At 45.8% G+C, this 15,977-nt stretch overlaps 1 protein-coding gene across 4 annotated transcripts in view; it reads left to right on the top strand.

Moving 5' to 3' along the window:
- LOC123999049 (phosphatidylinositol 4-phosphate 5-kinase type-1 gamma-like) overlaps positions 1 to 15,977 on the top strand; it is a 101,994-nt gene that overhangs the window by 83,566 nt on the left and 2,451 nt on the right. For 2 of the 4 annotated variants that reach the window (XM_046304404.1, XM_046304398.1), the window contains exons 16-17: positions 3,244 to 3,481; positions 8,195 to 8,281. In XM_046304404.1, coding sequence (XP_046160360.1) covers positions 3,244 to 3,481; positions 8,195 to 8,281 — 325 coding nt within the window. Of the gene's footprint in view, positions 1 to 3,243; positions 3,482 to 4,008; positions 4,055 to 8,194; positions 8,282 to 15,977 lie in introns of all 4 variants that reach the window. The other 2 variants (XM_046304413.1, XM_046304421.1) reach the window with 2 other exon arrangements.

Below are 15,977 nucleotides of genomic sequence, written 5' to 3'. Positions count from 1 at the left end.
GACAGACAGACAGACAGACAGACAGACAGACAGACAGACAGACAGACAGACAGACAGACAGACAGGTTAGTAGGGTGAGACCACAGTGACTGTAAAAGGGTGAGACAGGCAGACAGGGTAGTAGGGTGAGACCACAGTGACTGTAAAATGGTGAGACAGGCAGACAGGGTAGTAGGGTGAGACCACAGTGACTGTAAAATGGTGAGACAGACAGGTTAGTAGGTTGAGACCACAGTGACTGTAAAAGGGTGAGACAGGCAGACAGGGTAGTAGGGTGAGACCACAGTGACTGTAAAAGGGTGAGACAGGCAGACAGGGTAGTAGGGTGAGACCACAGTGACTGTAAAAGGGTGAGACAGGCAGACAGGGTAGTAGGGTGAGACCACAGTGACTGTAAAAGGGTGAGACAGAAAGACAGGTTAGTAGGGTGAGACCACAGTGACTGTAAAAGGGTGAGACAGAAAGACAGGGTAGTAGGGTGAGACCACAGTGACTGTAAAAGGGTGAGACAGGCAGACAGGGTAGTAGGGTGAGACCACAGTGACTGTAAAAGGAGACAGGACAGACAGGGTGAGACAGACAAAGACAGACAGACAGGGAGTAGGGTGAGACCACAGTGACTGTAAAAGGGTGAGACAGGCAGACAGGGTAGTAGGGTGAGACCACAGTGACTGTAAAATGGTGAGACAGGCAGACAGGGTAGTAGGGTGAGACCACAGTGACTGTGACAGACAGACAGGGTGAGAGACAGACAAAGACAGACAGACAGACAGACAGACAGACTGTAAAAGGTGAGACAGGGACAGGTAGTAGGGTGAGACCACAGTGACTGTAAAAGGATGAGACAGACAGACAGGGAAGTAGGGTGAGACCACAGTGACTGTAAAGAAAGGGGTTAGTGAGACAGGCAGACAGGGTAGTAGGGTGAGACCACAGTGACTGTAAAAGGGTGAGACAGACAGACAGGTTACAGGGTGAGACCACAGTGACTGTAAAAGAGACAGACAGACAGTAGGGTGAGACCACAGTGACAGACAGGGTAGTAGGGTGAGACAGACAGACAGACAGACAGGTTAGTAGGGTGAGACCACAGTGACTGTAGACAGACAGACAGGTTAGTAGGGTGAGACCACAGTGACTGTAAAAGGGTGAGACAGGCAGACAGGGTAGTAGGGTGAGACCACAGTGACTGTAAAAGAGGTGAGACAGGCAGACAGGGTAGTAGGGTGAGACCACAGTGACTGTAAAAGGGTGAGACAGACAGACAGGTTAGTAGGGTGAGACCACAGTGACTGTAAAAGGGTGAGACAGGCAGACAGGGTAGTAGGGTGAGACCACAGTGACTGTAAAAGGAGACAGGCAGACAGGGTGAGACAGACTGTAAAAGCAGACAGGGTAGTAGGGTGAGACAGAAAGACAGGTTAGTGAGACTGTGAAAAGGGTGAGACAGGCAGACAGGGTAGTAGGGTGAGACCACAGTGACTGTAAAAGGGTGAGACAGAAAGACAGGTTAGTAGAGTGAGACCACAGTGACTGTAAAAGGGTGAGACAGGCAGACAGGGTAGTAGGATGAGACCACAGTGACTGTAAAAGGGTGAGACAGAAAGACAGGTTAGTAGGGTGAGACCACAGTGACTGTAAAAGGGTGAGACAGAAAGACAGGTTAGTAGGGTGAGACCACAGTGACTGTAAAAGGGTGAGACAGGCAGACAGGTTAGTAGGGTGAGACCACAGTGACTGTAAAAGGGTGAGACAGGCAGACAGGGTAGTAGGGTGAGACCACAGTGACTGTAAAAGGGTGAAAGGAGACAGGCAGACAGGGTAGTGAGACAGGGTGAGACCACAGTGACTGTAAAATGGTGACAGACAGACAGGTTAGTAGGTTGAGACCACAGTGACTGTAAAAGGGTGAGACAGGCAGACAGGGTAGTAGGGTGAGACCACAGTGACTGTAAAAGGGTGAGACAGGCAGACAGGGTAGTAGGGTGAGACCACAGTGACTGTAAAAGGGTGAGACAGGCAGACAGGGTAGTAGGGTGAGACCACAGTGACTGTAAAAGGGTGAGACAGAAAGACAGGTTAGTAGGGTGAGACCACAGTGACTGTAAAAGGGTGAGACAGGCAGACAGGGTAGTAGGATGAGACCACAGTAGACAGAAAGACAGGTTAGTAGGGTGAGACCACAGTGAGGATGAGACCACAGTGACTGTAAAAGGGTGAGACAGAAAGACAGGTTAGTAGGGTGAGACCACAGTGACTGTAAAAGGGTGAGACAGAAAGACAGGTTAGTAGGGTGAGACCACAGTGACTGTAAAAGGGTGAGACAGGCAGACAGGTTAGTAGGGTGAGACCACAGTGACTGTAAAAGGGTGAGACAGGCAGACAGGGTAGTAGGGTGAGACCACAGTGACTGTAAAAGGGTGAGACAGGCAGACAGGGTAGTAGGGTGAGACCACAGTGACTGTAAAAGAGTGAGACAGGCAGACAGGGTAGTAGGGTGAGACCACAGTGACTGTAAAAGGGTGAGACAGACAGACAGGTTAGTAGGGTGAGACCACAGTGACTGTAAAAGGGTGAGACAGGCAGGCAGGGTAGTAGGGTGAGACCACAGTGACTGTAAAAGGGTGAGACAGGCAGACAGGAGTGCATGGGGAAAGTTATGAGGTGGCCAGGCAGTGGAACTGTGTCTGGGGGGGTTGAGACCCAAGTTAGACATATGGCCTCGGGGAGCTGGGTGGGGTAGTAGGGGATGGATGGAGGGGACGGGGTAGGTTAGCCACCTGGAGACCCTGCTCCTCAAAGCTGCCTCAGGCTCACCTACTTGGTGAGAGCAAGAGAGAAAAAGAGAGGGAGAGAGATAGAAAGAGAGTTGAGGTCCCTGGTTGCATGGCAACTACAACACCAGCCCCTCACCCCCATTAAACACTTAATGTGGTGGCACTGCACCATCTGGTATTGTAAGTCTTGGTTAGTGGCCTCTCTGTTCCCATTGATCTAATCAGTCAGTCTCAGCTCTGGGCTGGTTTCAGAGAGAGAAGGAGTGAGAAGCACTAATTCTAGTGTGTGTGTGCGTGTGTGTGTGTGTGTGTGTGTGTGTGTGTGTGTGTGTGCGTGTGTGTGTGTGTGTGTGTGTGTGTGTGTGTGTGTGTGTGTGTGTGTGTGTGTGTGTGTGTGTGTGTGTGTGTGTGTGTGTGTGTGTGTGTGTGTGTGTGTGTGTGACTGACCCCCCCTTTATCTTCTCAGTGAGATACCAGAGGTAGCTGAGGCTTCTGCTGATGTTGTTGCCCCACCCTCCACCTCTCCCCCGGCTCCTGAGGCCTCTGCTGCTGAGGCCCCTGACCCAGAGGCCCCTACCAGTTCCAAGTTGGTGGTGGTGGAGGTTGAGGGGGACCGCCGGGGCAGCATGGTGTCAGGGTCCGGCTGCACCAGCCAAGCCTCCCAGGACGACGAGGATGATGTAACAATCACAGACATCTACTTTGTAAGTTGTGCTTTCATTGGCACAACATACATGCACACACTTGGATCGTATTCCTTAGGAAAACGTTTTAAAACATTTTGTAACAAAAACAAAACTGTTTCTCCCTGTTTCAGTTTGTTTTCATCCATTTAGTGCCTAATGAATAGGACCCTGGGCACACAAGGCACAGTTATGATAGATACTAAATACCAACTGCTACCATGTCTATAGGCATACAGCTCAGTTACAGTATACTACAGTATCCTAGCTGCTAAATATCTCCTAGGTTTAAAAAGGTTTAAATCTCAGTCGGTAGGCATACAGCAGAACATGAAACAGACAATAGCAGACACTAGACTATACATGGCTAGCTCCCATCATTTCCATTGGCCATCATTTCCATTTTTGATTTGTTAAATATTGTTTGTCCATGTGTGTGTAACTTATCATTGCCACCCGTAATGCAGATGGTCAGTGTGTGTTATTAGTGTTGGGTCATGGGAGGGTGTGTGAGTCTCAGATTTGGATGCTGTCATGCCTTTCTACAGAAGCGTTGACAGTAGGAATCCAGAGGGAGCAGAGAGAGCGAGTGAGGTGAGACACCTGCATGGGCGTGTGTTATACCACAGTGGGTTGGAGTGTTCAGAATGTTCTGGGGTGTTCATAGTGGGTTGGATTGGGAGTGTTCAGAATGTTCTGGGGTGTTCAGTGTGGGTTGGATTGGAGTGTTCAGAATGTTCTGGGGTGTTCAGTGTGGGTTGGGTTGGGGTGTTCAGAGTGGGTTGACCGGAGTTTTCAGAATGTTCTGGGATGTTCAGAGTGGGTTGGGGTGGAGTGTTCAGAATGTTCTGGGGTGTTCAGTGTGGGTTGGATTGGAGTGTTCAGAATGTTCTAGGGTGTTCAGTGTGGGTTGGGGTGTTCAGAATGTTATGGGGTGTTCAGTGTGGGTTGGATTGGGGTGTTAAGACTGGGATTTGAGGTGTTTAAGGGTTAATTTAGTCAGTCCATCTCCCTAGCTTCACTTCTGCTTTATCCTAAGCACTTTATGTCATCTCAATCTGGCACTAAACATAATTGAATGTGGCCCAGACAAATAGGACAGTACTTCAGGCTATGACATCAGCAGATGGTGAAGTAGAGTTATTCTCTCTTTTGTACATACATCTCTCTTAACTGCATGGCCCTTGTCCTCCTGAACAGACTACTTCTCTTCAGACAGTCTGACTTTGATCTGACAGGTGTTATTGTAGAAGTCTGGGCTCTACGACACTGAGTTCGGAGCCAGAGCCATGCATTGATGTACGAGTCTGTGGTGAGAAATGATGAAAAGTCCAGATAGGAAAGTTTCCTCTGGTGTTGCTCTGACGGGTGGACAGTCTCTCCTGCAATGAAACACCTCACACTGTGACCCTGGAGCCTCTGAGGGTCAGTAGGTCTGTCTGTCTGAGAGCTCTTAGTCATCGGATGACCAGCTCAACTCACCAGACCTGCTTTGCCTCTACTCTCATGCTGCCGTTCAGGAGAAACCGAGAGGCAACACTTTTAAACAACCACTACCACCACTGTGTCTCTCTGTATCCATGCACCTGTGGTCATTTAGCCAGCCGAAGACACGTATTAGGTCATATAACATTCTACATTGAATTCTAATAACGTTCTAATTTAGTGCTTCTAAACGGTTTCATTTTATGGGTTGTATGGTTGTGTCATCTCATCATGTGTAAAGCAATCTCAAAGCACATACCAGTAAACTGCATGAAAAGATGATTGTCTTCTGGGATTTGACTGGTCAAAGTAGACATGACTATTCATCAGAGCAATGTGTGGGATATTGTACCAGTCCTGAGAGATGGAGTGGATTACTTTGAGAGGTCATGGAGAGAGGGCTGAAGTGATTGTTCTTGTCAGAGCAGGCCCAGGGGAAATGTTAAATGTAATGGCAGAAAAGCACTTCACCAGCTCCTGTTGAGTGGCTACAGCCTGAATTATTCATTTATCATCAGCAGTCGCCACCTCCCTTTTACACTCATTCTCTCTGTGTTTCTGTCTCACCCTCTCGCTCTGTCTCCTTCCTATCCCTCGCTCTGTCTCCTTCCTATCCCTCACTCTGTCTCCTTCCTACCCCTCGCTCTGTCTCCTTCCTATCCCTCGCTCTGTCTCCTTCCTACCCCTCGCTCTGTCTCCTTCCTATCCCTCGCTCTGTCTCCTTCCTACCCCTCGCTCTGTCTCCTTCCTACCCCTCGCTCTGTCTCCTTCCTACCCCTCGCTCTGTCTCCTTCCTATCCCTCGCTCTGTCTCCTTCCTATCCCTCGCTCTGTCTCCTTCCTACCCCTCGCTCTGTCTCCTTCCTACCCCTCGCTCTGTCTCCTTCCTATCCCTCGCTCTGTCTCCTTCCTATCCCTCGCTCTGTCTCCTTCCTACCCCTCGCTCTGTCTCCTTCCTACCCCTCGCTCTGTCTCCTTCCTACCCCTCGCTCTGTCTCCTTCCTATCCCTCGCTCTGTCTCCTTCCTATCCCTCGCTCTGTCTCCTTCCTACCCCTCGCTCTGTTTCCCTTATCTTCCTCTCTCCTTCACGCCATCTCTCTCCCTCTCTTTCACACTCCCTCTCTCCTCTGATTTATCTGTTGAAGCTGTGACAGAGGCTCCGGGTGGTGAGAGTAAGGAGTAAGGGGGGTGAGAGGAGAGGGAGGGCACCAGACCTGTAAATCCATTCATCATCATGCCTGATTCACATTTCACCATCACAGTCAAAATAGCAACCATCTCTTCTATGAACATTTAATTTCCATCCATGTTCCATCTTCGTCTCATCTGTCTGTCCTCCATCCCTTTCACCCCTCTGTTCTCCCCCATCTCTCTCCCTCCTCTCTCTTTCTTCTTTCTCTCTCCACCCCCCCTTCTCTGTGGGGGTGTGCTGTCAGCTTGCAGACAGGAGAACCTGGGTGTTCTCTCCTGTCCTGTCGGAGGAGAAAGCTCCAGCTGCAGTGTAAGTTAGTAGGACTCTCTATGGCTCCCAGCTCATAGTCCCAAGCTCTCGTAGTAGGCATCTATCTGCATATTTGTCAAGAAATGTTATTGACATATCCTTGTTCTGTTCAATGCTCTCTACTTATATAGTACTCTGAATACCCCAGTTCATGGTTTTAAGTTCAAAAGAATACAAGATAAAAAATTGCTGACACCATTCAAACCAATGAGGGTTCGGAACTTTAAAGCCAAATATCTCAGAATCATCTTTTTGCAGATAGAACCTTATAGTCCCAAGCTCTCATGCCTAGTCAATGCTTCAGTCATGTTTATAAGGATGTTTATAAGGATAGCTGTGGATGGAGTTGTTGTAGCTTAGTCCTCCATTCTGCTTACTTAGAGTCTTAGTGCTCTATCTGTAGTGAATCCTCAGTTGATCCTCAGACTTTGAACTAGACGGACCCGAATGAAAAGACACAAGATCTCACACAAATGACTTATAAACTAACTTCCCTTGACGAGCATCTTTTCTCCGGGGATGCTTTATGGTGCCTTGATGGGTAAGAGGACATGACACATTACATGCTTTACTTTTTGTTACCATTTTTATTTCATCATGTGTTTTATATAATTTGAACAAAAAGGGACAATGCATTTTTTGTTAAGCTTCAGTCTGCAATCTGGAAATCTGTTCAATAGTCATTTCAAATCTTTATATAATTTTGTTGTTGTTCTTTTAGCAGACTGTAGCTTTAATGTTATTCATCCACCTCATCCTCCGCTTGGAGTTTGTTCCTCTTCATGTTGAATCAAATCAAACGGCTGGAGAAGACTCCCTGTAGAGAGAGAGGGGGAATGATGGGGCAGGAAAGGAGGAGAAAGAAGGGATGAGGTGGCTAACTTATAGGAGAAGGCTCTTGGCCTCTCATTTGAGGACATCTGTCTCTCTCCTCCCGCTCCCACTCCCTGCCTTCCCATCTCTCTCTCTCTCTCTCTCTCTCTCTCTCTCTCTCTCTCTCTCTCTCTCTCTCTCTCTCTCTCTCTCTCTCTCTCTCTCTCTCTCTCTCTCTCAAATTCCTTCTCAGTCTCTCCTGAGTGGCCTCCGAGACAGAGCAGCACTGAGGTGCTGTCCCGGCCAAATACTTAATGCACCTAATAGTAAATGCATTAAGAGCACTTTTCTTTATTGAGAATGAAGGGGGGGATGCTTTGAGAGAAGATGTCATTTTGCTTGTTGGCAGTGCTGGCTCCCTCGCTTTCCACCCGTCGCCAACCACCCACTCCCACCCTGTTGTCTGGCTGATGTACATTCATCCTTTTTCCTTGTCCACTTCACCTTGGCTTTTGAGATTGATGAGGGGTTAATCAAATAGAAATAGCATAGTCATAGAAAGCCATTCTTAGGCACATGATGCATACCAGCCAGCATTAAAACTGAAGACTTCTGACAGTGATAGCAGGAAATGGGAAAAGACTAACATTCTTTTGAAGGAAATGTTAATATTTCATTACACTAACCCTCTACACTGTGTTCTGTTCAAATATGATTTCCCTATTGCCCCTGCAGTTAGGCTAATCTATATTCCAAGCTCACACTTTCTGTCCTGGCATTTCCTCCTTTGGCATTTTCTAATTTGATTTAATTTTCCTGGCCTGCCTTGTCCTGTCTATCTCTCTTGCCTGCCTCTGCTTCTCTGTGTGCGTCCAATGGCCCCCGCTCTCTCCCTCTCTCTGACGCCCTCTGCTGTGTCGGTTGTGCACCGACAGCCCCCAGAGGACAGGACCTGGGTGTACTCCCCTCTGCACTATGGCAGTGAGTCTAATACCTTGCCGGATGGGGAGGAGAGCGAGACAGTAAGTAGTGAGAATTACACCTCCAGTATCCAGTACAGTGTGTGAATGGGCCGGCCCACCCGTCGTGCCCACTGAATATGGCCATGCCAGTTACAACCATTTGGTTCCCTCTCTGTTCACCGTGCAACCCCCAACTCTCACTGCATGCTGCTCAGTTTTTTCACTGTGGTGCCTCGGCCTCATACTCTTAGTCTGTAGGCCTGGCTGGCTGGTTGCATGTAGTTCGGTAACTTGGCACATGTCTCCTTCACCTCATGGCTCATGCATCACCATTATCAGATCCCAGACCCGCACAGCTACTGTTACCAATATCACTATTTTTTTCTGAAACAACTGACCAACAATACAGTATAAGCCTGTGCTTTGACATGTACAGTAAAAAGCAGTTGGTCAGGTGAATGGCAAATAAGTAAAGCAAATAAATAGCTATTACATTTGATTTGTACAGTTCCTCTCTGAAACACAATAATGTGTTTTCTTTGAGGAAAATAGGCACGTTTCTCTTGACATTCACATTGACTTTGAGAAGGGATTGCGTGATGATTATTTTAGCAACCGCGTGATGCAGCATGACAACTTTAACGCAATTGGTCGACAGTCTGCTCGGTGGGGCATTATATGTTCATTTTTTCATTGGATTCCTATCTCTTTTGTATAATATCTCTGACAACGGAACCATGCAATGCACCCTGGACTAAAGAGGCAGACAAATAGGAAAAATGTGCTAGACCCTCCATTAAATGACACATTTCTCGAGGTAGGAATATTGCAAAAAATATGATCCATGTCTAATTCGAGAGAAGATCTCCTCCCGAGGTATGATATCAGCCTATTATTAAAATATGACATGTATGATATGCGTTTTCATGATGTAAAAGTCATTTTCCTATTAAATTCCATTGTAGTGAGAGACTATCACAGTGCTACGTCATACCGGTCAAATATATGCCTGCTTGAATGCCAATAACGCACAAATATAGCCTCCCCTTTATTGTAATGATGAGAGGGTTAGCATCTCTTGGTATGATATTTGTGCGTCTAACTTTCGCACTTATTATTATTCACAATTCATTTAGAACTATCCATACTCATGGTAGCATCCACCTTAATGTATAGTCGTCGCCAAAAGTTTTGAGAATGACACAAATATTAATTTTCACAAAGTCTGCTGCCTCAGTTTGTATGTTGGCAATTTGCATATACTCCAGAATGTTATGAAGAGTGATCAGATGAATTGCAATAAATTGCAAAGTCCCTCTTTGCCATGCAAATTAACTGAATCCCCCCCCCACAAAAAAAAAGCACTGCCATGAAAGGACCAGCTGACAACATGTCAGTGATTCTCTCGTTAACACAGGTGTGAGTGTTGACCAGGACAAGGCTGGAGATCACTCTGTCATGCTGATTGAGTACGAATAACAGACTGGAAGCTTCAAAAGGAGGGTGGTGCTTGGAATCATTGTTCTTCCTCTGTCAACCATGGTTACCTGCAAGGAAACATGTGCCATCATCATTGCTTTGCACAAAAAGGGCTTCACAGGCAAGGATATTGCTGCCAGTAAGATGGCACCTAAATCAATCATTTATTGGATCCTCAAGAACTTCAAGGAGAGCGGTTCAATTGTTGTGAAGAAGGCTTCAGGGCGCCCAAGAAAGTCCAGCAAGCGCCAAGACCGTCTCCTAAAGTTGATTCAGCTGCGGGATCGGGGCAACACCAGTACAGAGCTTGCTCAGGAATGGCAGCAGGCAGGTGTGAGTGCACCTGCACGCACAGTGATGCAAAGACTTTTGGAGGATGGTCTGGTGTCAAGAAGGGCAGCAAAGAAGCCACTTCTCTCCAGGAAAAACATCATGGACAGACTGATATTCTTCAAAAGGTACAGGGATTGGACTCCTGAGGACTGGGGTAAAGTAATTTTCTCTGATGAATCCCCTTTCCGATTGTTTGAGGCATCCGGAAAAAAGCTTGTCCAGAGAAGACAAGGTGAGAGCTACCATCAGTCCTGTGTCAAGCCAACAGTAAAGCATCCTGAGACAATTCATGTGTGGGGTTGCTTCTCAGCCAAGGAAGTGGGCTCACTCACAATTTTGCCTAAGAACACAGCCATGAATAAAGAATGGTACCAACACATCCTCTGAGAGCAACTTCTCCCAACCATCCAGGAACAGTTTGGTGAAGAACGATGCCTTTTCCAGCATGATGGAACACATTGCCATAAGGCAAACGTGATAACTAAGTAACTCGGGGAACAAAACATCGATATTTTGGGTCCATGGCCAGGAAACTCCCCAGACCTTAATCCCATTGAGAACTTGTGGTCAATCCTCAAGAGGCGGGTGGACAAACAACAACCCACAAATTCTGACAAACTCCAAGCATTGATTATGAAAGAATGGGCTGCCATCAGCATGCCAGGGCGGATTGCAGAGGTCTTGAAAAAGAAGGATCAACACTGCAAGTATTGACTCTTTGCATCAACTTCATGTAATTGTCAATAAAAGCGTTTGACACTTATGAAATGCTTGTAATTATACTTCAGTATCCATAGTAACATCTGACAAAAATATCTAAAGACACTGAAGCAGCAAACTTTGTGGAAATTAATATTTGTGTCATTCTCAAATCATTTGGCCACTACTGTAGAAGTGTTTAGAAACATATTATATTATTATTTACAATAAAAGTCACTTTAAAGGACACAATACATTATTTACCATTAATTTCCATTGGGAACAAAATAAATCTGAAATAAATCATCTGAAACAACCAAAACAAACAGCAAATATATCCAACAAGTTTGTAGAACCACATTGCTTGCTTGGGAATATGGAATCAAATACTACATTTTTGACTACTTTAGTACACATTCAGTGCCTTCATAAAGTATTCATACCCGTTGACTTATTCCACATTTTATTTTGTTACATCCTGAATTTAAAATAGATTGCATTTAGATTATTTTTATCAATGGCCAACACACAATACCCCATAAATGTCAGTGGATTTACAAATCTTTTTTTAAAAACTGAAATGTTTTGAGTCGATAAGTATTCCCCTCCTTTGTTATGACAAGCCTAAATACGTTCAGGAGTAAAAATAAATTGCATGGACTCACTCTGTGTGCAATAAAATTGTTTAACATGATTTTTTAATGACTGACTCATCTCTGTACCCCACACATTTGTTTAACCTTATTTAACTAGGCAAGTCAGTTAAGAACAAATTCTTATTTTCAATGACGTCCTACCTGGGAAGAGTGGGATAACTGCCTTGTTCAGGGGCAGAACAACAGATTTTTATCTTGTCAGCTCGGGGATTTGATCTTGCAACCTCTCGGTTACTAGTCCAACGTTCTAATCACTAGGCTACCTGCCGCCAAACCGATGCTGGTACGTACAGTGCATTCGGAAAGTATTCAGACCCCTTGACTTTTTTCACATATTGTTATGTTACAGCCATATTCTTCATCAATCTACACACAATATGGCGCTGGAGGAGCTGGCTGCCAATTGTGCGATTTTGTGGAAGGGTTTTGCATTTTTTTTGTAACTTATTTTGTACATAATGTTTCTGCCACCGTCTATTATGGCCAAAAAGAGCTTCTGGATATCAGGACAGTGATTATTCACCTCGTACTGGATAAAGATTTTTCTTTAGCGTTTCAAAAGCAAAAGATTTACTCAAGATACCAGATCAGGCCCAAATCCCCATCATTTACATGAAGAAAAGACTCCAATACAGGGGATGCAGGTCCAGTTGCCTTGTGGGAATTCGTCAGCGAGTGGGTAACCCGCCTCTACCATCCGTCCTATTGGCCAATGTAGAATCATTGGATAATAAACTGGATGTGCTCTGATCAAGACTATCCTACCAACAGGTAATTATAAACTGTAATATCTTATGTTTCACCAAGTCATGGCTGAATGACGACGTGGACAACATACAGCTGGCTGGGTTTTCGATGCATCGGCAGGACAGAACAGCTGCCTCTGGTTAGACAAGGGGTGGTGGTCTGTGTATATTTGTCAGTAACAGCTGGTGCACAAAATCTAATACTGCTCGCCTGAGGTAGAGTGCCAGCATCGTTTTGTGGTGGTAAATAGACAGCTACGAAGAATATAGATGAACTCTCTTGGTAGATAGTGTGGTCTACAACTTATCATGAGATACTCTACCTCAGGCGAACAAAACCTCATCTCATGATAAGCTGTAGACCACACTATCTACCAAGAAAGTTCATCTATATTTTTTGCAGCTGTCTATTTTCCACCACAAACCGATGCTGGTACTTAGACCGCAACAAGCTGCGGTCTTAATCAAACAAGAAAATGCTCATCCAGAGACTGCTCTCCTAGTGGCCGGGGACTTTAATGCAGCGAAAGTTAAATCCGTTTTACCACATTTCTACCAACATGTTACATGTGCAATCAGATAAAAAAATTACTTCCTTTACTCCACATACAGAGACGCGTGTCTGACCATAATTATATCCTCCTGATTCCTGCTTACAAGCAAAAACTAAAGCAGGAAGTAGATGATGTAGATGCTAAGCTACAGGACTGTTTTGCTAGCACAGATGTTCTGGGACTCATCCCATGGCAATGAGGAGTATACCACATCAGTCACCGGCTTCATCAACAAGTGCATCCACAGTGACGTATGTACAGCCGCTTTCAAGAAGCAGGACTCTAACGAACCATCAAACAGGCAAACCTTAAATACAGGACTAAGATTAAATCCTACTACACCGGCTCGGATGCTCGTCGGATGTGGCAGGGCTTGCAAACTATTACAGACTACAAAGGGAAGCCCAGCCGCGAGCTGCCCAGTGACACAAGCCTACCAGACGAGCTAAATGACTTCTATGCGCGCTTCGAGGCAAGCAACACTAAAGCATGCATGAGAGCACCAGCTGTTCCCAACAACTGGATGATCATGCTTGCCGTTGCCTATGTGAGTAAGACATTTAAACAGGTGAACATTCACAATGCCGACGGATTACCAGGATGTGTACTCTGTGCATGTGCTGACCAACTAACATGTCTTCACTGACATTTTCAACCTGTCCCTAGCTGAGTTTCAAGCAGACCACCATAGTCCCTGTGACCAAGAACACCAAGGTAACCTGCCTAAATGTATACTGACCCATAGCACTCATGTCTGTAGCCATGAAATGCTTTGAAACGCTGGTCATGGCTCACATCAACACCATTATCCCAGAAACCCTAGACCCACTCCAATTTTCATACCGCCCAACAGATCCACAGATGACGCAATCTCTATTGCACTCCACACTGCCCTTTCCCACCTGGACAAAAGGAACACCTGTGTGAGAATGCTGTGCATTGACTACAGCTCAGCATTCAACACCATATTTCCCTCAAAGCTCATTATGAAGCGAAGGACCCTGGGACAAAACACCTCCTTCTGCAACTGGATCCTGGACTTGCCATGCTGATCCTCAACACAGGGGCCCCTTAGGGGTGCGTGCTTAGTCCCCTCCTGTCTCCTACTGTACTCCCTGTTCACCCATGACTGCGTGGCCAAGCACGACTCCAACACCATCATTCAGTTTGCCGACGACACAACGGTGGTAGGCCTAATCACCGACAACGATGAGACAACCTATGGGGAGGAGGTCAGAGACCTGGAAGTGTGGTGCCAGGACAAAAACCTCTCCCTCAATGCGATCAAGACAAAGGTGATGATCGTGGACTACAGGCAAAGGAGGGCAGAGCAGGCCCCAATTCACATCGACATGGTTGTAGTGGAGCAGGTTGAGAGCTTCAAGTTCCTTGGTGTCCACATCACCAAGACAGTTTTGGTCCATGGTCCAAGCACACCAAGTCAGTTTTGAGGAGGGCACGACAAAGCCTATTCCCCCTCAGGAAACTAAAAGGTTTTGGCATGGGTCCTCAGATCATCAAAAGGTTCGAAAGCTGCAACATCGAGAGCATCACTGCCTGGTACTGCAACTGCTCGGCCTCCGACCGCAAGGCAGTACAGAGGGTAGTGCGTACGGCCCGTACATCACTGGGGCTAAGCTGCCTGCCATCCAGGACCTCTACACCAGACCAGGTGAAAAATTGTCAAAGACCCCAGCCACCCCAGTCATAGACTGTTTTCTCTACTACCGCATGGCAAGGGGTACTGGAGTGCCAAGTCTACGACCAAATGGCTTCTCAACAGTTTTTACCCCCACGCTGTAAGACTCCTAAACAGGTAATCAAATGGCTACCCAGACTATTTGCATTGTGTGCTCCCTCCCCCAACCCCTCTTGTACGCTGGTCCTTCTGTAGCTCAGTTGGTAGAGCATGGCGCTTGTAACGCCAGGGTAGTGGGTTCGATCCCCGGGACCACCCATACGTAGAATGTATGCAGACATGACTGTAAGTCGCTTTGGATAAAAGCGTCTGCTAAATGGCATATATTATTATTATATATTACGCTGCTGCTGCTCTCTGTTTATCGTATATGCATAGTCACTTTAACTTTGCATTCATGTAAATACTACCTCAATTTGCCCGACTAACCGGGGCCCACGCACGATGGCTACCCGGACTATCTGCATTGTGCCACCAACCCCTCTTTTACGCTACTGCTACGCTCTGTTTAGCATACGCATAGTCACTTTAACCATAACTACATGTACATACGACCTCAATTAGTCAGACTAACCGGTGCTTGTATATAGCCTCACTACTGTTATAGACTCTCTACTGTTATAGCCTCACTACTGTTATAGCCTCACTACTGTATGTAGCCTCACTACTGTTATAGCCTCACTACTGTTATAGCCTCACTACTGTTATAGCCTCACTACTGTATATAGCCTCACTATTGTATGTAGCCTCAATATTGTATGTAGCCTCACTACTGTATATAGCCTCACTACTGTTATAGCCTCACTACTGTTATAGCCTCACTACTGTATATGGCCTCACTATTGTATGTAGCCTCACTATTGTATGTAGTCTCACTACTGTATGTAGCCTCACTACTGTATATAGCCTCACTACTGTATATAGCCTCACTACTGTATATAGCCTCACTACTGTTATAGCATCACTACTGTATATAGCCTCACTACTGTATATGGCCTCACTACTGTATGTAGCCTCACTATTGTATATAGCCTCACTACTGTTATAGCCTCACTACTGTTATAGCCTCACTACTGTATATAGCCTCACTACTGTGTATAGCCTCACTACTGTATATAGCCTCACTACTGTATATAGCCTCACTACTGTTATAGCCTCACTACTGTATATAGCCTCACTACTGTATATAGCCTCACTACTGTATATAACCTCACTACTGTATATAGCCTCACTACTGTATATAGCCTCACTACTGTATATAGTGTCACTACTGTATATAGCCTCACTACTGTATATAACCTCACTACTGTATATAACCTCACTACTGTATATAGTCTCACTACTGTATATAGCCTCACTACTGTATATAGCCTCACTACTGTATATAGCCTCACTACTGTTATTATTTACTGTTGTTTTTTTATTTCCTTATCTATTGTTAACCTAATACCTATTTTTTAAAATTGCACTGTTGGTTAGGGCCTGTAAGTAAGCATTTCACTGTAAGGTCTACACCTGTTGTATTCGGGGCACGTGACAAATACACTTTGATTTGATTTGATTTTAGTCCGGGGTATTTTAAGAAATCTA

Source organism: Oncorhynchus gorbuscha, linkage group LG02, assembly GCF_021184085.1.
Source record: "Oncorhynchus gorbuscha isolate QuinsamMale2020 ecotype Even-year linkage group LG02, OgorEven_v1.0, whole genome shotgun sequence".
NCBI classification, from domain to species: Eukaryota; Metazoa; Chordata; class Actinopteri; order Salmoniformes; family Salmonidae; genus Oncorhynchus; species Oncorhynchus gorbuscha.
The sequence above is the reverse complement of the archived record's forward strand: the minus strand, read 5'-3'. Positions and strand labels throughout refer to the sequence as shown.